General features: G+C 53.3%; 7 protein-coding genes across 7 annotated transcripts; 3 read left to right on the top strand and 4 right to left on the bottom strand.

The window, feature by feature from the left end:
- Nucleotides 1–66: 66 nt before the first annotated feature.
- On the top strand, nt 67–2,211 carry PpBr36_08299 (uncharacterized protein; the record flags this gene model as incomplete). Its single annotated transcript, XM_029895430.1, has 1 exon — nt 67–2,211. One exon carries the CDS (start codon nt 67–69, stop codon nt 2,209–2,211), a length of 2,145 nt encoding a protein of 714 aa, XP_029747460.1.
- A 952-nt stretch (nt 2,212–3,163) lies between these two features.
- On the bottom strand, nt 3,164–6,264 carry PpBr36_08298 (uncharacterized protein; the record flags this gene model as incomplete). The annotated part of the gene is made up of 2 exons (XM_029895429.1): nt 3,164–5,645; nt 5,738–6,264. The coding sequence occupies 2 exons, from the start codon at nt 6,262–6,264 to the stop codon at nt 3,164–3,166; spliced, it is 3,009 nt and encodes a 1,002-aa protein (XP_029747461.1).
- Nucleotides 6,265–8,606: 2,342 nt separating this feature from the next.
- Nucleotides 8,607–10,170, bottom strand: PpBr36_08297 (uncharacterized protein; the record flags this gene model as incomplete). Its single annotated transcript, XM_029895428.1, has 5 exons — nt 9,810–10,170; nt 9,429–9,693; nt 9,301–9,353; nt 8,826–9,216; nt 8,607–8,727 (listed from the first exon to the last, which is right to left on the bottom strand). Exons 1-5 carry the CDS (start codon nt 10,123–10,125, stop codon nt 8,607–8,609), a joined length of 1,146 nt encoding a protein of 381 aa, XP_029747452.1. The 5' UTR covers nt 10,126–10,170.
- Nucleotides 10,171–11,180: 1,010 nt separating this feature from the next.
- PpBr36_08296 (uncharacterized protein) lies at nt 11,181–13,363 on the bottom strand (the record flags this gene model as incomplete). The annotated part of the gene is made up of 2 exons (XM_029895427.1): nt 11,181–12,710; nt 12,779–13,363. 2 exons carry the CDS (start codon nt 13,361–13,363, stop codon nt 11,181–11,183), a joined length of 2,115 nt encoding a protein of 704 aa, XP_029747453.1.
- Nucleotides 13,364–15,496: 2,133 nt separating this feature from the next.
- On the bottom strand, nt 15,497–16,267 carry PpBr36_08295 (uncharacterized protein; the record flags this gene model as incomplete). Its single annotated transcript, XM_029895426.1, has 3 exons — nt 15,497–15,752; nt 15,863–15,935; nt 16,195–16,267. The coding sequence occupies 3 exons, from the start codon at nt 16,265–16,267 to the stop codon at nt 15,497–15,499; spliced, it is 402 nt and encodes a 133-aa protein (XP_029747454.1).
- A 525-nt stretch (nt 16,268–16,792) lies between these two features.
- On the top strand, nt 16,793–17,830 carry PpBr36_08294 (uncharacterized protein; the record flags this gene model as incomplete). Its single annotated transcript, XM_029895425.1, has 1 exon — nt 16,793–17,830. One exon carries the CDS (start codon nt 16,793–16,795, stop codon nt 17,828–17,830), a length of 1,038 nt encoding a protein of 345 aa, XP_029747455.1.
- A 2,676-nt stretch (nt 17,831–20,506) lies between these two features.
- On the top strand, nt 20,507–26,041 carry PpBr36_08293 (uncharacterized protein; the record flags this gene model as incomplete). Its single annotated transcript, XM_029895424.1, has 4 exons — nt 20,507–21,452; nt 21,515–21,647; nt 21,800–22,849; nt 22,914–26,041. Exons 1-4 carry the CDS (start codon nt 21,027–21,029, stop codon nt 26,039–26,041), a joined length of 4,737 nt encoding a protein of 1,578 aa, XP_029747456.1. The 5' UTR covers nt 20,507–21,026.
- Nucleotides 26,042–26,170: the final 129 nt, after the last annotated feature.

The raw sequence follows: 26,170 nt of genomic DNA, 5'->3' as shown, positions 1-26,170 counted from the left end.
GTCTCAACTTAGCTCTGCTGGTTAGCTTGAATCACAATCCTCTGGAAGGAAGAGCCACAGTCAGCAATGGGTGACCGTAGGCATGATCGGGACGAGAGCAGCGACGAGGAGCTGGAGCTCTACTCGAGGCCAAAAAGCCTGCCGTCGCCGCCCAAGTCGCCCAACGATCTCAAGTCGCCCAGCGCCCACTACATGCGGGTTGATGCCGACGAAAATGCCCAGCTGCTGTCGCCGGGGCAGTTCAATTTCCACGAAGATGACGACGACGACGACGATGATGATGACGGACTGGACGACCTGGAAGCCGGAGAACGGACCCCGGTAGAGGAGCAGAGCTTGGCTGCCAAGCCGGCCCGTCGTCGGGGCTGGAGCTGGTGGCCAAGAAGACGTGGTGGAGACCCCAACGGCAACGGCCTTGCCAAGGGCAGTGGGGTCGAGCGAGCCGCCAGCACGGGATTCTGCGGGCTACGCATCCCGCCTTGGCTCGTCAGGCCTATCGTTATCCTGCGGCTGTTCCCGTGGGATGGACCTGACCAGCATGCGGTACACTCCATTACTCCCTTCTTCCCCAACATCCAAGACTACCCAGTAAGATGGCTCGAGTACAGGCTGGGAACAGGAACACCGCGACGTACGGCGCTGGCCATGTTTGTGGGCTTGTGGTTACTCCTGTTCACTCTCTTCTTATCAATAGGATACTCTGGCTATGGCGGCAGTCCACCAATAGTCCATTTGTCGTGCACAGATACCCTCTGGCCAAAGGGTAATGACTGCGGCCTCAATGGGATTGACTGCAAGCCATTTTCGAACCACACCTTTACTGTCCACTGCCCGCCAGGCTGTGCCTCGGTAGGCCTGCCCGAGCCTAGATTCATTGGTACCGAGCTACTCCAGGACATGCCGCTTGTCATCGGCTCCGGATTCTACCGGGGCGACTCTTACCTCTGCGCATCTGCCATACACGCCGGCGTGCTTTCCAACGGTGGCGGCTGCGGCCAGATCAAACGTAAGGGGCCTGGCACCCAGTTCCACGCTTCCGACGCCAATGGCGTCAAGTCTATCGCTTTCGACTCGTATTTTCCCATGGCTTTCACTGTGGTCGAGTCGGAAACCTGCGGCATCTCGAACCCGACCTTGCCCCTGCTCATCCTGACCCTTTTCTTCACCATCGTGCTCTGCATCTTCACCGTCCATCCGGCAGCGCTCTTCTTCTCCACCGTGGCCGTCCTCTTCGCCTTCGTCGGCCTGGCCTCCGACCCGCCACCCGTCTCGCATTACTCCACCATCGTCCTGCCCGAGCTCATCTCCACCTCTGCGGCCCGTCTCCTCCCGGCCGTCTTCGTCGCCCTGACCCTCTACCACTTTGTCATCTGCCGCGCCCTGGGCGGCGACTTCCCCCGCACGGGCCTGCTCCCCCTCCGCGCGCAGTACGAGAAGCTCTGGCTCTGGCTGCTGCCGCTATGGCTCGGTGCCATGGCTAACCATGTCCTCGGCTGGGCCTTTCTCACGCGCTTCAAGCCCTTTGCCATCGTCATCGCCGCCGCCCTCATCTGCGCCGCCGCGGGCCAGCAGTCCGTCACCCTGTGGCGGGAGGGCCGCCTGCCGGGCTTCATGCGCCTGTACGGAGCCCTGCTCGCCGCTCTGATCCTGTCGGCCATCCTCCTCCCCGGCGTCGAGCTGCAGGTGCCGCCCTATGCTCTCGCCCTCGTCCTCCTCCCCCTGACGGCCGTGCAGACCCGCCCCTCGCTCGCGTACCAGGGCTTCCTCCTGGGCCTGCTGGTCAACAGCGTCGCACGCAACGGCTTCCAGCCGATCCTGCTCCCGCACCACCGCCCCGTTCCGCACCCGCTGCCGTCGCTGCTAGGCGAGCCCCGGATCAAGGACGTGGCCGGCGGCTACCTCAGCATCACGTTCGAGTGGGTCGTCCCGTCTATCGACTACACCACCGCCAACGAGAATTCTGTCATCGAGGGCATCAGCGTCCTGGTCAACGACGTCGAGCGCCACCGCGCCTTCTTCCAGGAGCCAAAACGTGACAAGGACCACGGCGCAGGCGGCGCCAAGGGTTTCGTCTGGGCCAGGGCCGAGGGTGCTGACTTCCCAGAGTACTTCCGCTTCGGATACATCAGGGAGGGCAAGAGGGCGCTCGAGTATACCAAGGCTGGGGTGTGGAACGCCAACGGGACTTGGGTTCCTCCAGAGGGATCTTGATCTGTGTCTTTGCCTTGCCCGTCCCCTGGTCCTATCTCTCTAAAATCGCGAGAGGTACGGGATGGGTGGCGCCGGGGCTGATGTGTTATTTATGGTGTATGAAACTTGTATGTATCTTGATAGTGGACGCCCTCCTTTTGTATAGATGAGCATGTTTTTGCTATCTTTTTTTTTTTTGTCGTCCCCTTGAGGGTCGGATATGACTTTCTTGTCCATTTCCGTCGCTTTTTGTGCCCACAACATTGTTTCCCACGTATGACCGCCATGTCTCGTATGTTCACGCATTGGGGAGGTGTGTCGTTGCTGCCCTGCTAGTTGTCGATGTGATTATGCCATTCCTTCTGACCCTGAGGCCCCATCTTCCATCGGCCACTTACATACTGAATAAACTGTTACGTCCCATGGATTGATTCTCCTGCGGTTCTTTCCACCATCAAAAACTCCAAGCCAATATCTGCTCCGGTGGTCCTTCGGACTGTAGTTGCAAAAAAAAAAAAAAAAAAAAAAAAAAAAAAGCTTGATTCATGGCATTCTTCAAACAACACCATGTTACTAGGGGGCCAGAGCACGATAATGAGACCAGAGTTCCAGATGTGATGGACATCAGCGGCATCGCGCCATTACATATTTAGCTAACCTGTACTCGAACGAGTTGATCGCTCTGCTCCAAATTTTTATGACATGCTCATCATCATGAAACCACATGAATTGGGGTCTTTTTTGTTTTGTTTTTTTTGTTTTTTAGCCCCAAATATCCAAGTCCTGCCCAAACTCCTTTTTCATAACTCCCTGCCGCTGCCGAACTCGTGAAATCTTTGCATGTATAGTTTCCCCTTTTTTTGGTATACTTGGCGGATGCCAAGTCATAAAAGCCTTTGATGGACTCGCTAAATAGAGCCATCCGTTTTGAACACCTGAAATATCCGTAAAGAAGCATCGTTGTATTTATGAGCTAGGAGTTTGATTCTGAAGAAGTCGTTGATGAATCAGATGTTATCTCGTCTTCGTCGTCTCCTGTCTCTTCTTGGTCGTCGTCCTCGTCGTCATCCTCGTCTTCGTCCTCGTCCTCAGATTCATCCTCCTCTTCTGCAATTGGGTCTGCGGCGATAGCCGGAGCTTTCACCGTCCCTGCAATCAAGTCTGGTCTGGATCTGTCGTGTTCTACTGTCTGCTGAAGTGTTTGCGAACCATTTCTGTATTCTGGGGTTTGGCTGCACTGTGATGAACTGTCAGATCCCTCAACTGACATGCCAGAGCACGTTCCGTAATCAGCACCAACCATGCTGATGTCGGGGGTTTGCGGCCGCTTGACCATGCGCTCCTGTGACGGGTGGCTGCTGTTCATGTTCTGTTGGCGCCGTTGCTGCTGTTGATGGGCTGCTAGTGCAGCAACCAACGCCTGTTGCGGTGCTGAATCTCTAGTAGCTCCCATAACCCCGTTGACGTTCCTAATGCTTCTCGCCTCTCCACCCACGCTGCGAACGCCGTTGACAGCTGCCTTTCCTTGGGGCAGTCCAGCTGAGCTGAGTAGGCTTACTGCCCACCCATAAGGCGTCAGTCGGGCTTTCGATGCATCAGCTGCTAGACAGTCTTTGACGGAATTGCTTTTGTGAGCCCTTGACATCTCTGAAAGGGGTACACCCGGCGGACCTGGAGGGAAAGCTCTGCCGCTCTTGACAAGTCGGCGAAACGAGGCCGACCTCTCCACCATGCCGAGAAACCACCAGTCCAGCCGCTCGCCCGAGACCCAGCGGAACCTTCGCTGCGCTGGCGAATTGGCAAGCGGGTGCGTATCTCGCTGTTGCAATTCCGTATGAATTCTAAGATTTTCCGCGTTGAGAGGAACGTATGTTCCCGGCCGAAATGCTTCCGGCGAACGACCTTCCTGCCAAAGAAGCAGCCCCGCTGCTTTCAGAACCTGAGGCATGATACCGATGTAACCCGTCGCACCAGACTGGTCCATATGCGCACGACCGAGCACACGCACTGCGTCCCTGAAGGATCGAAGTGGCCGATTGGACTCTATGCGCTTGATGCCCAAGCCCTCGATACTGCAGAGTTTCTGAGCTCGCATCTTAGCCTTTCTGTCGCCACCTTCGTCGGTTGCGACACGCACATGCCAGACTCTATGCCTCTCGGCTGCCGGTGATGCTCTTGGCGGAAAGTACATGCAAACCAGGTCGTCCAATTTGTACTGTTCAGCTGTGTAGAGCGCCTCGTGCCGCAGTATATCTTCATCGCCAACGCCGCTTGTGATGGCCATTTCCTGTTGCACACATGCCGCATGGTACATCAGGTCCTCCAGACCCACGCCACTCCTGCGTTTGGCAGTGGATCCATTCGATGTTTTGGGGCTTTGTGGTTCGGCTGCTGCTTTCGGAGCATCCATCTCTGCAACAGCGAGTTTGTCCAAGCTTGTGAGCGCCTGGCAGAGTCGATGTGCCATCGGTACCTGCCCTGCGTCGAATGCAACTGAACCCTCGGTGGGTGGTGGTGGTGTAGCTTCCGGCTTCTCAGGGAGCATGCTGATGTTCAGGTCTGCCGCCAACAAAATGGTGTTGAGAACCTGCAACTGCAACAATCCCGTCTCCTCCCGTGTCTCTCTTAAGCCACGTAGGGGCTGGGCGTCACCGTCTTCCAAGGTGAGCAATCTCCAGCCACGTTCCAGTGGCACCCCGGCTTCCTTTTGTCTTCGGAACCAGTGATCAATGACCTCTCGGTCCTGCGACATCCTCGACCAGCCGTGGAACGAGTATAGATGCTCCATAAGAGCTTCCTGCGAAGAGAAAGTGCAATTGAGATTGCACAGGCCGAAGGAATGGGCGCGCACGAGGTGGGCACCCAGGCGATACGCCGTCATCTCATCGTCATGTATAAATCGTATTCCACAGTACCTGCAGCTCAACGACCCATCTTCAAGCTCATCCGCTCCGTCGTCGATGCCACCAAGGGCATCGCAGGTATAGTAATATTCGTACCGATGCTGTTCGCTGTTTATTTGGGTCTCGGCGCTATCACCAGATCTGCTGAGGCTGAGCTCGGCCAGCCTGCGTGACAAGGAAGCACTTTTTTTCTTGTCGGGGGAAGCTTTCATTTTTCGACCAGAAACATTGACGGTGCCAGTCGAATCTACCGATATCGAATCCGAGAGAGGGGAAGCGGTTCCGTTGACGGTGGTCTCGAGGCTGCTCTTTGTATGGACACTATTGTCACCGCTGCGGTTTACCATACTGTCAACAGTCGAGGGTGATTGATCGCGGATGGTCACGGTCTCATCTTTGAGACACCTTCCTCCGGTACGAGCCGCCACACTCTCATGTCTGGAAGCTGAAGGTCCAGCCTTGTGCGTGGTTTCGTCATTGTTAACATGTCCTCCGCCATGCTCGCTGTTCCCACTAGAAGTCGAGCTGGGCGAGACCAAGTGATCAACATAACTTTGACATCCAGAAATCGTCACTGTTAGCATCTAGGCTCCTCCCTCGGAGATTTTTGCACAGGCTTAAAGGGTGCACGAAAATCCACTCACCAGCCAAGCCCGACGAGGTGTTGCGTGAGAGCCTGTTCACGCAGAATGATTCTCTGAGCCAGCTGGATTAGAGCTGCCTCAAGAGCCGCTCGTCGATCCTCCAATCCTTGCTTCGGGTCCTTGGGCTGATTATAGACTGAAAGTGAGTAGCGAAATCCGTGGATGACGCGCTTGGTGTCGGCGACGCATGTGATCATGTGTTTTTCCAAGACGGCTAGGGGCGCTGGGTCCTCTTGCAACATGCGTATCCGGGTCTGGTCTGGTATTGCCCCATTCGAGACGACAGGAGACGGCCGTTTCTTGCTCGCTCGCAGTTGCCGCATCAAGTTGCAAACAACGTCAACGCTTCTCTGGAGCCTGCAAGTAGCCTGCAGCAGAGCCCGCGCCGCGTCCGAAGCGTCGGCAGCATTGGATGCCAATGATGCGAGTACAAGCAAGTCATCTCTGCTCTCGCCAGCGGCATGGAGTATGCCCGGGATGCTGAGAGTACTGTTGGCCACGGCGGCGCCTCCATGACCGGCCTCCATTTGGAGGAATGATGGGAAAGTTTGGCCCAAGCCGGATATGGGATGAACAAGTTGACGCCGCCACTAGCAAGACAACCCCCCCTCTTTTTGCTCTTCTAAAGTTTTTCTGAAATTTGGAGACTTTGACAATCGAGATGGAAAAGTTACGGTGCCAACGGGCAGCTGCAAACAGGGGAGGGCCCAGATTGGCCAAAAGTGGGTGTGGGCTGAGGGTTCGGGTTTCCAGGTTCTGGGATAAGGCGGTGCGGGCGGGTGGTGCGGGTGCGGGTGGTCTAGGCCCAGGCCTACCGCCGCTCGGGAGGGGAAGGCTCAACGGATGGGAACCAGATAGAGCGGGTGGTGGCAAAAAAATGCAGCGGCTTAAATAAATTGATAAGGCAGGCAGGGAAGCTTGAAAAGCTTGGGAAGATGATCAAGGAGGATATGATAAACGAAGGACAGAAAAGAAATACAAAAATAAACAAAATAAAAAAGAAAGGAAAAAAAAAAAAAAAAGAAATCAAAAACTAAAGTGAACCAAGACAATCAACTATTTTGGACTCAATCTAATACAAACCTCCAATTGCCTAGAACTAGTGTCCAGGCTTCATTCCTTCACGAGGAACACAGAAAAGATTAATCACATATCAGTCAAAAGCAATTTGATCAACTAGGAGCTCGCGTGGAAGGGGCGGGAAGACAATAGGTTATTTAAGTGAAAGAGATCCAATCTCAGAAAATGTTTTGGAGGGAGGAGTAAAAAAACAATATTAGGAGTCTCGATGCACCCAGAGAGCAAAATGGAGTGCACCCGTGACAGCAGCTCTTTTTTTTTTTTTTTTTTTTGGCAAATATCCGGCCACAAAAAATGGCCTGTTCTCCTCCCTGGGGATTTGGTCAACGGTGTGGGGGCGGGCAACGGGTTCAATGACAAACAGATTTTCAATGTCATGTGGTCATTCTCATTTTCCACGGGAACTCAAACAAGGCTCGCAATCTCTGGGGAGAAAGGGTTATGTTTTTCTTAGTGTAGAAAAGATAAGGGAAAAAAGAAAAATAAACAGGCGGATAACAGCGCCTTGGAGTGACCCAGCAGAGAAGAGAATGGCCTCTAAGCAGACTACTATCGACTTCTTCCAGTCATTGACATTGCACTAGAAGCGTTTCGGACTCCGGATTGAGATGAAATCGTTTCTGATGGTTGTTGACAGGGGCACACGACTAACAGGCTTTTTTTTTTTTTTTTTTTTNNAAAAAAAAAAAAAAAAAAAGCCCTGGACTGAAATGGTAAGAAGCTCTGAACCAATCACGGTTTGCCGACAGTCTTGGGGAAGAAGCTACCCAACCCGCGCCATGGCACCGGCACTGCAGCCGCTGGAGGCTTGTCCACGGTTTTTTTTTATTCTTTGGTCGTTGGTCCATTTTCACATGCTCGGCGAGAGATGCGCTCAACAAAAAACGATCAAGAGATGAAATGATCTTGTCTCATCTTGACATGGCCTCAATTAATTTTACCTACTCTGTCATCACACACATATACACACACAGACATGCCGGGGTAAGATCGAAATAGAAAATAAAAGAAACACAGACGACGTAAAAGCATTAGTTGGACTTGTTCCCACCAGCTTCTCTCACCACAGCTGAAGCCATTTTTTTGAGTCCCTTGCTTGCAGCTCAGTGATCAGACGACAAGGAGCGGGCGGGGTATCGCTCCAGGGCGGTTGGTCCTCGTGCCCCCTCCCGTTCGCCCCCTTGTGCCCTGCAAAGCTCTAAGCCAAGACTTCAATTTTGAATGGATCACGCGGGATGTCCAGTCTGGTCCCATCCATCAAAATCATTAACCCCCTCCATCAGATAGGGTAGACCCAACCTTGGCTCGCTCGGGTAGGCAGGAGAGTATTACTTTTTCAGCTGTCACCCTTTCGTGCCTAATCAGTCATCTTTTGTTTCCCCAATCCTTTGACCTTCTGCGTCTTGTTCCATCCACCTTCATCTCGATTCGTTTGCATTTTCTTACATGTCTCGCTCCAAATGACACATTTGGAAATTGATTCCGTCAGTTCGGTAATTTATTAATTGCCTCTTCAGTTGTTTTCCGGGTTGAGTTTTTCGATGGGTCATGCAAACCAAAGACGTAGCACGCAACCCCCCTTTTTTTTCCCCCGAAAGTCTGGCTTTTCTTTTCATTCTTGATCGTCGATCTTCGATTCTTGTCCTCCCCTCCTGAATTACGTCGTTACACCCAAAACGACGCATGATTATGCGGAGAAATGACAACGAACCGCCTCACTGTGTCTCGGCGGGGGGCATCCGCAGCCTTGGTGAGCTCCGCACCGTCCGCCTGGGACCTGACGGTTGCTCTAGTGGGCTCCCCGGTTGTCCAACTGTACGTCCTTGTCGCCCAGGAGCTCGAGGCCGTAGGTCGTTTCACGGTAGATGTCCATCACCTCACGATTCCAGCCGTTGACGTATAGAGGGCTTCTGTGGTGAGTTTGCTTCTGTCAGAACGATGCAACTGAAAATTGCCTGGGAAAAGAAAGAAAAAGAAGAAAAAGAAAAAGAGTAAGAAGTAAACTCACGTCCAGGCCAGTATGTGTTCCACCATCGGCACAGCCATAGCCATATGGGCTCCGCTCTCATCCATCGCGGCCCCCGCCATCGGCGGGAACACCATGCCTCCCGAGATGGCGGCCGCAAAGAGCGACCCTCCGATCTTGGTGTGGCGGCCAAGACCCCTTAGTTCCGGCATGAAAATGGTCGGGAAGCAGGCCGACTCGAAGCATAGGATTAGTATCAACATGGTTATCGAGACGGGGCCGCGCGTGTTCATGGCGAGGGCGATAAATATGTAGCGCATGCCCAGATACAGCGCCAAGATGTAACGAGGCTTTACGGCCGGTATCGTCATCAGCCCTCCTGCGACGAAGCGGTTGAGCGCATACAGGCCTTGTCCAAGGGCAAAGAGTTCAGCTGGAGGCGCGGTCCGGGGATAAAATCGGGTTCAGCCGCAGTCTGGGTCTTCAACTAGGAGTCATGTTCAATATGTGCCCTCACCACCTCGTGCCTTTGTCGTGCCCGATGAGACACAAAACTGGATAAAGTAGTTTCTACGTACGTTAAATTCTGAATGTCAACTTATGCGGCTCGGAACATGGTCAAGGGCTGCCCCAAACAACACTTACCGCCACTGCAACCTGTACTCCAACGTAGCAAAACTGCGCCCATTCTGCAAGAAAAAGGATGAACTGCGTGCGCAGCGGACGCGGGTTCTGCTGGCCAATTTCAATCTCTTGGAACTGCATGTCAGCATCGGCGCCAGGAAGAAGAGCACGATGAGCAGGCCCACAAAGGCCGCCGTGCCGAGATAAACCCATTGAGCGGTTCTGAGACCCTCGTCCGTCCCGACATCGCTAGCAAAGAACAGCTGTGAACCAACAAAAGGCGCAGCTGTTTTGTCTTTTTTTTTTTTTTTTCTTCTTCTTCTTCTCGAAATGTGCCCACCCAACAATCAGCGCTCCTATCTAACAACCGCATCGTTCTCCCGATTGTCGTCCTAGTCTTACCAAAAGATCCAAACCCCATGTACGGTCTGAGCCAAGTTGAGCCGGATCTCGGGGTAGCACGGCGGGCGCCGCAGATGGCGAGGAACGGACCGGCCGCGGTTTCGGGAGTCGCTAGGCCCGCGCCGACCACGAACATGCTCTCGCAGAAACCTCCAAACGAGCGCGCTTGAGCACCAAAGGCCAGAACAGGAGGCAGCCGATGGCCAGCACGGCGAGGCCCACCATGAAGGTGACGCGAAAGCCGCAGCGGCGCAGCACCAGGCCCGAGACGGTCGAGCGGGCAGATGAAGTAGGCCGCGGACAGCCCGGCGGACATGCTGCTGGAGAAGCTGGGCGTTTTCTGGAAGTGCGCGTTGAGAACTGTTTTGGGTTTGCGGCTGTCTTTTTATTTAGCGGGTTTCTGACCCCTGATGGACTAGAGACGGACGAAATCTGGGGCTAAACTGAGGATATACTCACCATCCAGGAGACCTAGTTTGAGTAAACGCGTAAGGGAGAGGCATAATTTGGGCGAGTGGGATATGAAAGGGTACTGTATAGTCAGCAAGAATCCGAGTAATAGCGTGGACTAATTCCCCTGACCATCATGTAGCAAGCCCACAGATATGAACTGGCTTGAGAGTTGTCATGAAGGTCACACTAGAACTCCAGTGCAAACCGACTTGCGTATCTGATGTTTGGCAGTTCCTTCACGTCTTACTAGGGAAAGAGACTAACTGGGGGTAAAGCGTGCTGAATAGCTGTTCATTACATCGCGTTCATATTTGGATGGATACAAGCTATTGTGAAGACATTATGGCGTTTACTATAGTCTTTTAATTAGCATACGAGCCTACTCCAATGTGGTGGCATTCTAATGCAGGGCTAACAGCACAGTTCTATGCAATGCAAAATGCTATCCAGCTATATAGACCTAGCCGTCGATACCCCCGCACACATGCGTTGTTCGATTCCCAATTCTATCTGCCAAAACCATGGCGTCTTACTAGCCATTGTCCCTCGATGACGCCGAAATCTGACACGAGCCTCATACTAATTGGGGGATCGACATGATATCATGGTTGAGATTTTTACTGTGTTCTACTGCCAAGAACTCTTTGCTTCCAAAGCACAACTCGGCGTAGTTTCACTCAAGGGTGGCCACGTCGTACGTGACCTTTTTGCCTGTATCTCAAAAACACCCATCAAGATTCGAAATCCAAAGTAACAAAGACCGCCGCCCATCGAATCCCCAGGACCTGAAGACTTCTGTAACTTTTAGTTTTCTCACGCCCGCAGCGCGAGAAGAGGATCAACAGAGGCAGATTATAGGTACATAAAACACCGCCCGTCAACTAGCACACTATCAGAACACAAAGAAGATCCATCTTCTCAGTGCATCATCTCCTTCTCCAGCATCTCGAGCTCCTTAAGCACGGTAGCCTTGGTGCCGATCTTCTTCATCTGAGTGTCTTCGAGCTTCTCGCCGCTAGCAAGACGCATCTCGAGGTCCTCAATCGCCCGGATCTTCTTTTGCAGGCCCCTCTGCTTCTTGGCCTGGGGGTTCTGCGCCGTCTCCGAGATGGGCGAGTGCACAGGGGCCTGGGCCGCTCCCTGCAGCGATGACACCTGGATGTTAGCTAGCCGGTTCTGCGGGCGTGCCGATCGAGACCGCGCCCGGCCACCTCCTTCGCCCATGGTCTGTCTGTGCGTGTTGCTGCGGCTGCGACCGCCGCCGCCGCCGCCGTTCATGTTGTTACGTGACTGGCTGCGCGAATGCGAGTGCTGGTAATTGCGCCCATTACGTTCGGGACTCCGACCTCCGTTGGTATCATTGTAGTTGTTCGGGGGCGCGAGGCTGGCACCGCCGCCCTCCGCCGCGGCAGCGTCCTTGGCCTTCTTGTTGGCCCGCTTCTTCTTGTTCTTGGACGCAGCCTTGGACAGTCCATCGTCATCTGCCGGCTCTGCACCTGGAACGCCAGCACCAGGAACGGTAGCAAAATCGGCGCCAGGCACCTGATGCCGTGCACGGCCAAATCCATTCAGGTTCAGTTGGCTGACACCGTTGCTAACAGAGTGAGCAGCGCCGCCTTCATCCTCACGCTTGAAGTGGAGAGGGGTGACGGAGCCACGTGCACCTGGGGGTCTGTACGCGCCCGCGGGTTTCGAGGGCGTTTTCACGGTGCTCATGTACGTGGCTGCCGACGCATGGGGAGCGGGCATCGGCTGCAGTGCGTCGCCAGTGGGAGCATGCTCTGGCAGCACTGGTCGCCAGAGGACATTGTACAACTCCACCATATCCTCGTTGTACATCAGAGTTCCAGTCACGTGCCAGAGCTTGACACCGTTATCGACACGTAGACGCGGGGACGTAGTGGCGGTCATGATGTAGCGGCTGTCAGGGCTCCACTGGCAAACACTGGGGCTGCCGCTCTCGATAGTGCAGATCTTGCGGTAGTCTCTTTCAAGGTCGTAGACATCGATCTGACCAGCCAGATTACCGAATCCAGCCACCAACACAAACCGTCCTGTCGGCGAAAAAATGATAGTGTTGCGAGGGCCGCTCGGGAAGCTGTGGGTGGCAACGGCACGTTGGTTGAAGATTGTAATCTTTGCCGGGATGAATCCGTAGATAACACCAAACTCTTTCGAGTTCGGCGACCACGCGACATCGTGAATGGGTCCCTCTTTGTCCAGAGAGATGCGAGCATCAAAAGATCCGTTGACACTCAGTAAATACAGGGTGGTCTCTCCGTAGTAGCTCTTGTTGGACTTGTCGACATCGGTCTGGGCCAAAACAATAATGGCAGATCCCAGAGCGTTCCACTTGAGCTGAACTTTATCACCCTTGAAGAAAGTCTTCTGCGAAACTGGTGCCGTGAACTGAGGAACGTTAAAGACCTTGACCGCAGCGGGTTGACCCTGGAAGATAACTTTGGTTAGATCACCACCTCCTACACACCAAACAAATATCAAAAGGCAATACAAACCTTGCGTTCAGGCACAAAAACAGCCAGTGCATGTGCCTTTCCAGGCGACAGCGCAAAATCACTAACTCCTTCGACGCGCAGCTTGTTCCAGACAGTGGCCAGGTCGTTACTGTCGTAAAACTGAACCTCGTTGGTCACCATGCGCGCGCAGTACTTCTCGTCATTCGTGTACTGCAGGTTCCAGCCGTTCTGTGACTTTTGCACAAACCGACCGAGCGGCTGCTTCTCAGTCCCTTCCGGGAGGTCCTCGACCGTGCGCCAGACCTTCAAGTTCTTGGTGGCGTCGCCGTTTTCATCCTTGCCGGGGCGCTCCCAAGTGATGAAGAAGGTGCCGCGAGGGGAGAATCCAAGTTCGTATACGTTGGGGATCGAAAGGGCGGCGAGGACGCGACCGTCGTTCGAATCGGTCACGCGGACGACTTCATTAGAGGCCCAAGCAAAGTAGCGACCACAAGGGGAGTAGACGCAGCACCGCAAGTTGCCCGTCGGCTTCTCGAAGCCCGGAAGGTCGGCATAGACCGGATCCGCGTTGAAGACACGGATGTCCTTCAGGGTCCGGGTAGCGAACTGCAGTGGACTGGCCATGACTAGTAAAAGACACAGTTATCGCGACTACAGTATGTTCCGGGGTTCGGGATGGTTTCGTTCTTTCGTTTTTTTGCTGTTGTGTTCTGGTTTCGATTTTGGCTGCTCGTATGCGCACACTAGAAAGGGTGTTTTCTAGTCTCTGAAGCCGCAACAGACTCGTTGATTGGCGGGGAGCGACAGCACAAAGCGTCTCGATACGTGGGAGTTTATCTGAAAGGCCGAATGTCGATGGCTTGAGGATCCGGAAGCGACTGATGACGACTCAGGAGACCTTTGTCTGTTCTTTTCTAATTGCGCAACGGCGTTGGTTCAAGTCACAGACTTATCCCGATCACTGGCAAGAACGTCGTTTTCTTCAGATAATTAGAAAAGAAAGACGTGATTGCGTATGCCAAACAGCGTCGTCGCTAGACTTTGGCTTGCTGTTGGCGAGGGATGGATGGGCCGACCAGAGAAGATTCCGAAAAGAACCGAGTCTAGACGAGGCAGTCGGGCTGTCTTGTCTTATTTGTCCGAAGCAGCGAAAATTGACGCACAAAGGAGCCAAAATCAGCAGGCGAGAAGAATAAAGAAAGAAACGGAGCACCCCGGAGGGAGGATTGACAATGCGGTGCGCTTGGGTCGGAAGACCGAATGGGGGACTGGAGAACACGGGAGAGAAGAGAAGGAGAAGGGAAGGATGAGAACGAGTAAGATTTCTAGGCCCGCCGTGATGATATTTTTCATGTATCGAATTTTGGTGCACTGATTCACGTTTTACCACTGTGTAAATTGCCCCACTCTTCAATGCTGTCAAGCGGTCAGCCCCCCCTGGAATGCGTGCGGTCTAGGCCGTCTCCGGCAGTGGTATGGCTTTACCGGGGAAGGATAATTATAGGCTTGGCCACAAGCACATGTAAATATTTCCAACTCAGGGGACAATCTGAGTTTTGCGTTGAATACCTAAACTTGCAATTGCGACAGTAGAGAAATTGCTGTGATGGATTGACAAGGTCATGCTATAATTCAACATTACCTAAATCACACTCAAGATGCGAAATGACCAGAGTACATTAATGCATTTTCAAGTCAAGTTTGCCTCTTTGTTCTGAGTAAGACCCATGTTTGTCGCAATAGACCTGTGATTCATTGGCTGTAAACCTACACTCTCGAGTCGAGTTGTATGCAAAACAAAGGAGGCTACGTATTCACTGTGCAATATGACGCAACGCAACCGCTTCTTTGCATTGGCCGCAGGTTTGTTGTACTGTGATATGAAAGTAGTGAAATTCAGAGTCAAGACAGTAATTGAACTGGATTCTGCTATTCTTTTTTCTCCGACAAAGCCATCTGATCACATAAGTTCAATCCCTTTAAACCTCGTAAAAAGGGCCAAGGAGGCGCAGACGAATCCTTGCTGTCATACCCAAGGCAGTGCTGACAACCTGTTGATTGGTCAGGGATGTAAGCCTGTGAAATATTTAATGTGTTAGCCAGCACGGGTGTGTGAGAAAGAATGTCATACAATGTCATACATTAATAACTGCAATCTTGAGGCTCCGCTTAGTCACGTGTCAATGTAGATGCTCACTGTTAGACCAAGACTGGTGTGAGCGATAACCAACCTATTCTTACATTGGACAAGTATTTGTTGTTATGGTTCCGAAACTCCCGGAAGACATGTGCGAAAGCCAGTTGTTGAGAGGCGCCAAACGGGTTATACAGGCTCCACACGGGACTTCCCGCCAATTATTACCTTGGTAAGAAATCAGATGTCATGTTCTGAAGGTCTAAATACGCAAAACTAACACGCATTGATAGTTACTGTAAATGCTCATCATCAATCCTTCTAAATGCTTCATTATTAAAACTTGTGCCAATCCCAACATCCTCTAGAGAATTCTGGCAGCAGTCTTTTGGGATCTACCACATTTCCTTTCCCCAGGGATCCATATGTTGGCGGAGTGACATGATAGGCGTCTTATGCAAACAGAGCCATATCAGGCTCCATGCAAAAGTCACTCACCCGTCGAATATCGCCGGTATACGTTGGTCTGTCAACATGCAGAAGAGATAGGAAGACTTTTTGGCGTCTAAAAGCCTTTTTCTGTCTTGACAAGTCCCCATCATCAATTCCATCCCTTTTCCCCTTTATTTGCTCTCCGGCACCGGGATGGGCTTGCCCTGGACCGCCTCAACAGCTGCCGAGACGGGGCTCGCCAGCGCTGCGCGTTCCCTGCCTCCCCAGTAATTCCAGTTGATGTAGCGGTATCCCTGAGTGAGCTGGGCGCCTGCGTTGACGAAGTGGCACGCAAAGAGGAGGTAGTTCTTGGGTGTGACGGCAAGCGAGTAACGCATGAAGGTGCCGGCGTAGATGATAAGGGAGCCGGTCATGACAGGAGAGATCCTGCGCAGCGAGTTAGTCGTTAGTGAGGATTTATCCCTGTGTGTATTTTCCTGCTACCAAACACCACTCTGACGGGACAGGCGGGGCAGGAAATCCGGCTGGGCACTCACAAATCAGGGCTCTTCTGGGTGTCCATGACAGCCGCGATGGGAATACCAAAGTTCGACGCCGGGCCCCAGAAATCTACACAAGGTTTCACGGTCGCATATTAGCAATTGGAAATCCCAACAGAACATGTTCCACCTCCGGGGCTCCGAAGGGATAGAGGATTTTGGTGTGACGCCGTCCGGATATCTCGGGTGTGCCAATGGACAAGCCAATTTTCATGATAGACGAAAGAATCGGTGCTAGAGTACCAGACCAGCTGCAGCAGCGCGCTCCGGTCCAACTTTTGTCGTGCAAAGTAGAAACAAAGCCAAGAGTAGGGGGTTCGCCGTCTTACGTGTTGAGCAGAAGTAGTTGAGGTACTTGTCCCGCCTGATGTAGGCATTTACCGACTTAACAAGGGCTGCCATCTTGAGTAATGAGTGCGCTGGGACGCCGACGTCGATTGGATTGATCTGTTAAAAGTCGTTGAGTTCGAGATTGGAAGCACTTGGGACGTTGACAAGCTCTGGACTCAATGTTGAACTTCTCCAAATTTTTAGTGGACCCGGGACCGGACAACATCGGACCTAAGCTTTGCTAAAAGTAATTCTTATGCAAGGAACAGCAAGCTCACGTGACCAAGTCCGTTGGCTTCGAGGCCGCCTACCTTAGTGAACAGACACCATGCCGACAGGGAGGGAATTGCTTTACTCACACGTTTTGCAATATGCTAAGTATTCGACGGTATGATGCATTATTGTGTGGTTGACAGTACCAAGTGTGCCTCGCATTTGGAGCGCTCATAGTAACCCTAACCCTTATGATATTGTCGCAACATCAATACCTACTCTAGCTATTTCCTTACTCCAATTTCAAAGCTCCGTTTGACAACCATCTGACCTCACGTTCAAGTTCTGCCACCATAGAGAACAAAAAACTGATCTAAAACAGACATGGCCTCGGATGCAGCTGCCGACAGGCAATCACATCGGCGCCGGCGCGATGACCACGATGACCATGAGCGCGACCCCTACAGTAGTCGTAGGCAAAAAACGCGACATGATGACAGCGACCGCGATATAGACGGACGAGGCGGTTCGAGGGAGAGGAAGCGTCGCGACCACCACAGACGCTCCCGTAGCCCAGAAAATAGGGGCCACAGGAGGAGGTCACGCAGCCGGGACCGCGACCGCGACTCTAGACGGACATACGACGACAGGGAGAGGAGGAGTAGACGGCGGAGGGATGATTCAAACCCCGACGACTCCTCGGACGGAAGAAGAAAGGATCGAAAAGTTAGAAGGCGCTCCAGATCAAGGGAGGATACGGCACGATCTTCAAAACACGACTCCGATAGGAGGAGAAGGGACGGCTCACGTAGCCGACGGAAGGACGACGATGAAAAGGCTTTACAACCAGTCCGGCGCAGCGGGCCCCTGCCGTCACAATCCGACTCCTTCGCCGTGGCCGGTACTGGGGGGGAGGCGGAACCCGATAAGCCCAAGGAGAGGCCAAACTACGGAGCTACGGGGGTGCTGGCCGCGGCTTCAAACTCGGTGCAGAAGGCGGACGGGACCACGATCACGCTGAAATACCACGAGCCGCCCGAGGCGCGCAAGCCACCTGCCCGCGACGACTGGCGCCTCTTTGTGTTCAAGGGCGACGACCTGGTCGACACGATCTCGCTCGCATCGCGGTCGTGCTGGCTCGTGGGGCGTGATAGCGCGGTGGCCGACTTGCTGGCCGAGCATCCGAGCGTGAGCAAGCAGCACGCGGTGATACAGTTTCGGCACGTCGAGAAGCGGAACGAGTTCGGCGATCGCGTGGGCGGCGTCAAGCCGTACCTGCTCGATCTGGAGAGCGCCAACGGAACGCACATGAATGGGGACCAAGTCCCGGAGAGCAGGTATCTCGAGCTGAGGCACAAGGACGTGATTAAGTTTGGGCAGAGTACACGGGAGTATGTTGTCATGCTGTCCCCAAAGGAGTGATTTATCAATCACGGGTGAATTCCGCGGTGGTATTGTCCTAGGGACGAAGCTTAGCCGCCTTCCAAAGCCGAGCCGAGAACAGCCGGTTACTGTTCATACTGGACGAGTTTTCAGAGTGAGGCGCGTCGTACAAAATAGTCAGGGTTGTAGGAACCTATTTCTTCCCTCGACAGCCTGTCAGTATCTGTCATGGGTTGATGTAATGAGGAGGATGACGCATAAAAAAGTGTATACATTTCATACACTTATCAATATCGTGTGGGCTATGTATGCTCATCGCACGGCTATCTACCTCTTGTATTGCGCAGCTAGATTGCGGCGCAGTACTAAAAGACCTACGACTTTGTGGCGAAGGTGGATCCTACAAGATTGCCCAAGTACCTATGCAGGTACCCAGTAATCGCTTCTTCACCGTTGAGAAGCGCCATTATCTGCCAGGTGGCGCAAGGTGCGTTAAATCGTCATTCGGAGTTTTGGCAATAGTGCTCCCTAGGTATCTTTAACTTGATGAAAGAAAAGAGGAAATCATTCAGGTTGGCGACAACTGGATACGTGCCCATCTGACACTCGATACTGATCAAGTTGTATTTTTTTCGGCCGATATGCATGGCTCGCGATTGGGGATCCGATATTAGCAGACAAGCGTGGTTAGTCACAGGTGCACCACAACTGTAGGTCACGAAAGGTATGGAAAGCGGAAAGACAACAGCAGAAGGGGAAAGACCATCATGTTCATGATATAGCAATCGGGAATCGCATACAACTTAATGAAATAGAATCCATTGCTTCCCCAGTTGCGATCTTGTGATGCTTTGCTATTACGTCAAAGTTGCGCCTGGAGCGATTTGAGACACTTCAGTCAGGTGTCGATTGTGGGCTGTGTGTTGCAATCAGGGGCTCCATCAGTCACGCCCGTCGTCAAGTGGAGAAGGAAATCGTATAGCTCTCAGTTTATTTTTCTTCTTCTTTTTTCTCTCCGATGACTGTGTGATCTTGATCTCAGACTTTTTTTTTTTTTGCAGATATTCGAGACATTCTGAAGGGTGAGTGGATATTTATACCTTAACTACGCCTCCACTATGAGACGCTCAACTGCCGAAACACCGTCACGCTAACATCTTTATCCCCGCAAATTAGTCTTCTAACATGGAGTGTCAACGGATTTTTACCAGGCATAGACGTCTATTTTGACTGACGAGAAGCTTGATTTTGCGGCATCAGATGTCAGTATGGCGGGTAGGAGAGGTTCAACCAATGAACTAAGCTTGCTGATGTACTTAAATTTTGGTAGGTAAGGTGGCTGCCTACCAAGCATGCAAATCAAGCCACTACCCCCTAGGACTATCTCACAGTAGACTGTTGAGTTTCAGTGCCATCTAGGGGATTTCTAGTTCTAGATCGGTCTGATTCTATAGTAGTCCACGGATTGCTTGTTTCCGCCAAGCATGAGCGATGGACGCTGAAGTAAAAACGATTATTTTGCGATTGTCTAAAACTAAGCAGCTACCTACACCATTAGCATAACAAACCTGTCAGAAATTTAGATGGCAGAATGCGACAGGGCCCAGCCTTGCCCGCCACTGGGCCGGCTGGCTGGCTGGATCGTGATGGCGGCAGTGCGGAGTTCCCCCGGCTTTAAAAAAAACGGTGATTCAACAAGGATTATAAAGTGTGGCTCGGGAAGAGCCCCTAGCGTGTGTGGATTCCCCAGGGGTGATGGTGCGCTCAGCTGGCCCCATGCGACTTTCCAAAAGGCAGACAGGGAGGCCCTCGTGATGGATCTACTGGACCATGCCACCCAGAGAAAAAATACTCTGCAGGGAAAATGTGACTTGGCTCGACATTGCATGTTTAATACTACTGTAGAGGGCCTAGCATAAGGGTGACGAACTGAACTGCAATAGTCAGCCAGAGCTATGTGCGGCTTTGCTCTGTCTGCTTTCAACGGGTAATGCCCACTCGTTGGATTTCTGCCAAATTTATTTCGTGGCGTTGCATCGCCCCTTTCCCGCCTTAATGCCACGGGGTGCTTTGCTTGTCGATATGAAATCTTTCTAGGTTCTTCCTACTTGGTTTATGATTTCTGTTTACATATCTTTCTGTCTTCGCATCACACCCTTTGGTTGTCACCTTAAACTTTTACCTTTCCGCAGTATATATAGTATATTGGGCCGAACTCAATTATTGAAAGTTATCACAAATTCGGATCTAGCAGCGCACACCGCGCGATTGACAAGTGCCATACGGTACCGTGGTTCTTTGAGCTGAACGGCGGGGCCCATCCCGTTAAGAATGGTAGGTCACTACATCTCTCATCCTATCTCTGCAATTCTGGTTGGAGCTCCAGAGATCGCATCTGGACGAACTTCATCTGTTGTTTGCCAGCATGGATTGAATACATCGTGCGCATTACTCCTCCCTGCTCGATTGCATCTTGAACCCTGCTACGGAAATGGTCGAAGGTCCGCCCGTTACGCGGAAGTCAGCATCGGGGCGGGCCGCACTTGACTATGGCGTCAGCACCAGCATCGTGATGCTGACGATTGCCTTTTGTGCACCCCAGGAAGGAGCGGGGGGGAAGAGATTCTATTTCGTTTCAAGATTTACTGCTTTAGGCAAGTGCGATCAGACACAAAAGCTAATATTATCTCAACTGCCTTGTCTTCCCTCAAATTAGGGCACAATAAACAAGCAGGTCTCCCGCTATGAGGTCAGCGCCGTATACACGCATCCAGATGCGAAGGTCGACATTGTTCTTGTCCATGGCCTGAATGGCGACCCGCAAAAGACGTGGACGGCCCGCACCAACGGCGTCTACTGGCCTGCAGACCTCCTGCCAGTCTCGCTGAAGAAGCAGCATGCAAACATCTTGGTATATGGGTACAATGCCGACGTCTACTCGACCCGCAATGACCGCAGCGCCAGTGACAACTTCATTCACGTCCACGCTCAGACGCTCGTCGCGACCCTGACCAATTATCGCAAGAGCGAGGACACGACAAAGAATCCTATCATTTGGGTCGCGCACAGTCTCGGCGGCATTCTCGTGAAGCGGGCCTTGCTGTACAGCAACGATCTGCGAAACACGGCCCACGATGCTCTGAGGTCCATCTACGTCTCGACCTTTGGAATCATCTTTCTTGGCACGCCACACACCGGGTCTGACGTGGCTCATTGGGCGGGAGTGTTACAGCACATGTCGGACGCGGTGGTGCCGAAACGCTTTTTTGAGTCCGAGTCGGTTCTTCTCAAGACGCTCAAGCGAGACAATGAGACCTTGCAGAACATCAACAGCCACTTCCTCGATGTCTACCAGCGGTTCAAGATCCACATGGCTCATGAGAACCACAAGACAGACATCAAGGGACACAAGGTCATCATCGTTGACGCTAATTCGGCGAGCCCTCAACTGCCGGGCGTCATCTACTATGGTATAGAGGCGACACATTCTGGCATGGCCAAGTTTGACAGTGACAACGCTCCCGGCTATAGGATGGTCTCGACCACCCTTCGTGAGTGGGTGACCGAGGCGCCAAATGTTATCCAAGTCCGATGGGGTGTTGAGGACGAAGAGCGCCTGGCCAGAGCCAGAAATGACATTAATGAGCAGATGAGGGCGTTTGTAGGTGGAGATGCCATGCCCACGTGCCAACCAATATACAATGCTGACAATGTTACCTGTAGAGTCCTCCCCAGAGCGCTTCCGGCCAGAGCCGATCTTCGGCAAGCGGTAGGTCCCCTTCGCCCTCAAACACAATATATACACCCTCCGAGAGTTCCGCGCAAGGCTCTGTCGCTTCTTCAAGATCGACAGCGCGTTCACTGTTTGAGAACGACGAGGCGGATGACTAGGTGTTGGAAGTTTACTCAGATCGCGGAGGAGCCGTAATGCTAGCTGAGTATTGACGGCATTTGTGTCGGAATAACGGAGGCTGATTGTTTGGGAGCATTGTTTTCTCCGAGTATTAGATCGCACCAATAGAGAGATTCGTTATCTTGAACCACCACCTAACGCTCCTCCACCATCAGAGGCGTCCACGTCTCACGATGGAAGATCCGAGATCTCGGCAACTTCACCCTTGCCATTGATACCAGAATCTTCCCGCCCAAGCCTTCCGCGAGAAGGGACATCAGGGGTTATTTTCATTCACCCAGAGACGTTCAGGCCAAACTCGTACAACATTGGTCGAGAGCAAGAGATGAGGGACCTGCACAAGAAGCTCATGGATAAAGGACGTCGAGCCTATGGAACATCGGCTGTGCTCCTGCAGTGTCTACCGGGCGGTGGTAAGACACATTTGGCACGGCAGTACGTATTCAAACACAAAGCCGATTACTCAGGCGGTGTCTATTGGGTACGTGCCAAGTCGATACCCGAGATGGAACACTGGTTCTGGCGCATCGCAAAGACAGAAGCAATACGGGATTCGCTTGAGGATGTGGCTGGTGGCGCAGTGGATGACGAGCTGCTACGAGACCCGAGCCGTATCGTCGACATAGTCCGCGCATGGTTTGAGACTTTTGACGACTGGCTTCTAGTTTTTGATGGCATACAATTCGACGCCAAAGGCACCGAGCGTTTTATCCCGAGTCGTCCTGGAACCTCGATTATATTCACCTCGACTGACGCCGCAGTGGGCGGTGATCATCAGTTCGACAATCCGCAGGTGATGGAGCTGGATCTACTGACAGTGCAGGAGGCGCAGGAGCTGCTCCTCCTTGAGATGGAGAAGCCACGACCTTGGTCCCAGGACGATCGTTCGCGGGCAATGGAGCTTGTGCAGCTTATGGGGCGCTTACCGCTTATGATTCACGTTGCGGCCCAGCACCTCAAAGCGACCAGAGAGCCACTATCGAAGTATCTGAGGTCGTACCGCAGTAGGCCCAAGGTTGGAAGTTTGCCGGCTTATCGGGCCGTCTACGACCAACTTCATGACCGCGGTGCCAACGCAGCGCTGAATCTCATGTCAATACTGGTCTTCTTCGACTCGCACGTGCCAGTGGAGATGATTGCGCTCGGTGAGTAAATATCTATCTCAGACTGATGTACTTGTCCTTAGCCATTGCTAACCTCGGAAACCAGGTCTCCAAGCTTTGGATAACACAACACCAGTCAAGACTTTCGATGTTTCACATAAGAAGATGACACTGAACAACTCACTCAAAGTGCTGATAATGTTCGCGCTAATCGAGCGGATAGAGAGCGATGATATCTCGCCAACCAGCTCACGCAGTTCACGGCAAAGCTTCGATCGCAGCGTTGAATACCTCGATATCCTGAGAGTTCACAGTGTCGTACAAGCCTTCTTTGTTGAGACTCTGGCCGAGGAGAAACAGCATATTTTCTGGCTCGAACGTGCCGTCGCAGTGTTTTGTCGGTCATACGACGAAGCAGATAATCGTGTCAAACACGACCCAAAGATAGGGCTGCCAGACGACTATCGGCGTTTTCATATCCATGGACGCAAGCTTCTTGACCATGTGGAGCGGTTTGAGAAGAAAGCCGTGGATCGCGAGCGCCTGGTAAAGTCGCGCAAGGCATTGGAGCTTCGGTCCGGGCTTTGCCACGACTCTATCACCTCACTCACGCAAAAAGTGCAAGCACACATCGTCAACCGGACTGCCGATGAGGCGCCGCCTTCGTCTGTCTTTGAAAGGAACAGCGGCAGTCTGTCCGAAACGGACAGCGGCACCCCGAACAGCCAGCAAAGCTTGTCGGGCGTGGAGCAATGGGTTCCTATCTTGGACAATGATAATATTCCCCTTGGGACTTACCAAGAGTCTCCGAAGAAAGTCGCTGCGCCGCTGGACTATGTCAACCCCTATCACTTCCATGTTCCGGTGCCGTATCCAGAGAAGCAAACAATACCGGCCCCGCCGTTTGTGGCGGACGCTGATGACACAGGAACTGTCGTGCCTGCGGTTCCCTCCCCACGGATAGACCCTGCCACGCCTGGTATCGAAGAAGCGACTTCTGCCGTGCTCAATTCCCCGCGCTCGCCGCCATGGCAGCTTGTGTCACATTCTCCGCAGCATAGGACCGTCAAGAAAAAAGAAGGCCGCCGCTACCATGATCGCGCAGGGGCTTGGCGAGACAGGACCGTCAGTGATCCGCGTAGTAGCATCAGCCGAGAGACGGCCAAGGGGTTTAGATACGATGCGCAGATTCATTCCCAACATGGGGGCTCCCCACGGCGAACCTCTGTGGCACCAGAAACGACGGCCGAGAGCGGGGCGAGGATGATCCTCAACAAACTCAAGCAGACTTCGCCGGCCGGTGGCGCGGTTGCCGAAATGATCAACGACGTTAGTGTTATCCTGAGCGGTGATGACAAGACAGTCCGGAGTGTTAGCCACACAACGGGGGCCCCAGTGCGTCCGAAGCTAAGGATCGACGGTGCAAACGGTCACAGCTATGCGAGTGTGGCAGCGGGGAGGCCAAGGCCGATAGGAAACACGACGGCCATTGACCCAGACGTAAGAGGCAGGGGCATTGGCCATCATGACGAACCGCCGACCTCGCCAGGCGAATTCCACAACGAGTACTTTAAGACTGTGGCCAGTCCTCCGTCAAGTTGGACCGAGAAGACCCAAAACGCTCTGCAGCGGTTCAGAGAAAACATTAAACCCCGGTCTCGAACCTCGTCCGAACGCTTGAATAGTAGGGAGCCTAGTGCACGGAGACCATCAAACGGCACCGCCAAGAGCCGCAGTCGAGGGTCAAGCGTATCGAGCACGCGGGCAAGGCCGCCAAGAAGACCTTGGTCAGACCTGTCGAGGAAGTCAAGCAGCGATCTGCTGAAGCATCACCGCAAGGGCAATTCCGAGTCTCCGATCACGGTTGTGGCTGAGTCGCCCCTGGATGAGACTCGCAGACCTACTCAGCCGGGTAGCAAAGTACACAGTAACGTCAGTAGTCCCGCACTCGTGCCACAGACCAACATCAGCAGTCCACCGCGGGCACCTGCAACGCTCTTTGCCGGCTCGCGCTCGACAAGGTCGAGTCCTGGTCAGGTTACATCACCTTTCTCTCCTCCCCCCAGTCTTCCATTTGAGCGCCAAGCTCGTGGGTCTGTTGCTGGTTGTGGTCCGCAATTCCAGCCATTCCCATCGGCCACTGGCGGGCCCACTGTGTCTGGGTCGGTTCAGAGATGGGATACCGACCTCCCTCTATACAGTCCTGGCCGGGCCAGAATTCCTTCTTTGGAGCTGCTCGAAACGCTGCCTGACGAGCCTGACTATGAAGAGGGCATCATGACGCGGTCCACGCCGTCTATTCGGAACAGCACCAGTGATTACCATCACTCCGCTGCACCAGTGACTGGATATCCTCCAAAAACGCATGGGCGCCGACAAAACCACAGAATCAGCGGCGGTCCGCACCAAAACCCCTATATTATCAGTGTACAGCCGCCGCAGGCTCCATACCCCCCTTCCCCGGATGGTTACACGTCATTGCCCATGTCGCGCAACCCCAGCGGAGAAACGCAACCGCAGAAGCAGAAGCAGTCCCTCGTCCCCATGCCCGTCAGGTACGCCCCACCAGTTCCAACCACAAGCAACAGGTCATCCCCAACGGGTGCTCCCATTGGTGGCTTGACCAACAGCCGGGGCGCCTCCCCCCAGCCGTACATGTACTACAGCTACGGCTACGACGCAGGCGGCAGCCGCAGCGGGTCTGGCAGCGTCTACAGCCACGCGCCTTCGGACGTGCGCACCGAGCCGTCGCCCCGTATAGGCCCGGCGTTCCCTGACGTTCCGACAAGCTACCAGCGATATGAGGAGCGGCATTCGGAGCTCATGTCACGCGGCCCTCACCACGCCGGCTCTGGGGGCTTATTGACGGGGTCCTCGGCTATCGCAGCGCCCGCGTCTGCTCGGTCGACCAGTCCTGCTTCCGGCGGTGTTGCTCGCGGTAGGAAGTCGCCAGTCGTCCCTGTCAAATTTGGCGCACCGCCTGGGCAAAGTCCAGATTTGGTGCAGGGTGGGGAGGCAATGGCACGTTCCGGCTCGTCGCCTGGGGGGTTAAAGCTTGGAGACGGACGGTTCATCGAGTTTGGCAAGGTCCCTGTTGATGTCGTTGCAGCTGGGCAGAGGGTGCGGAAGTTTGAGAGGGAAAGGTCAAGAGGCAGGGATAGAGATGGGTGGGAGATGGTTGAGGGTGGCAGCGGCAGTGGTGATGGGTTGCATGGACTCGGGATAACTGAATAATTTCTTTTGTTTTTGGGAAGGTTGCATGATTCTGGCGCATTTACCGGCATTTTCTTTTTTCTCTTGCTTCTTTTTTTCTTTTCTCCTTCTTTTTTTTCTTTTCTTTTTTTTTCCTGGCATGGCACATAT

Source organism: Pyricularia pennisetigena, chromosome 5, assembly GCF_004337985.1.
Source record: "Pyricularia pennisetigena strain Br36 chromosome 5, whole genome shotgun sequence".
Lineage (NCBI taxonomy): Eukaryota > Fungi > Ascomycota > Sordariomycetes > Magnaporthales > Pyriculariaceae > Pyricularia > Pyricularia pennisetigena.
This window is presented reverse-complemented; position numbering and strand designations above follow the sequence as displayed.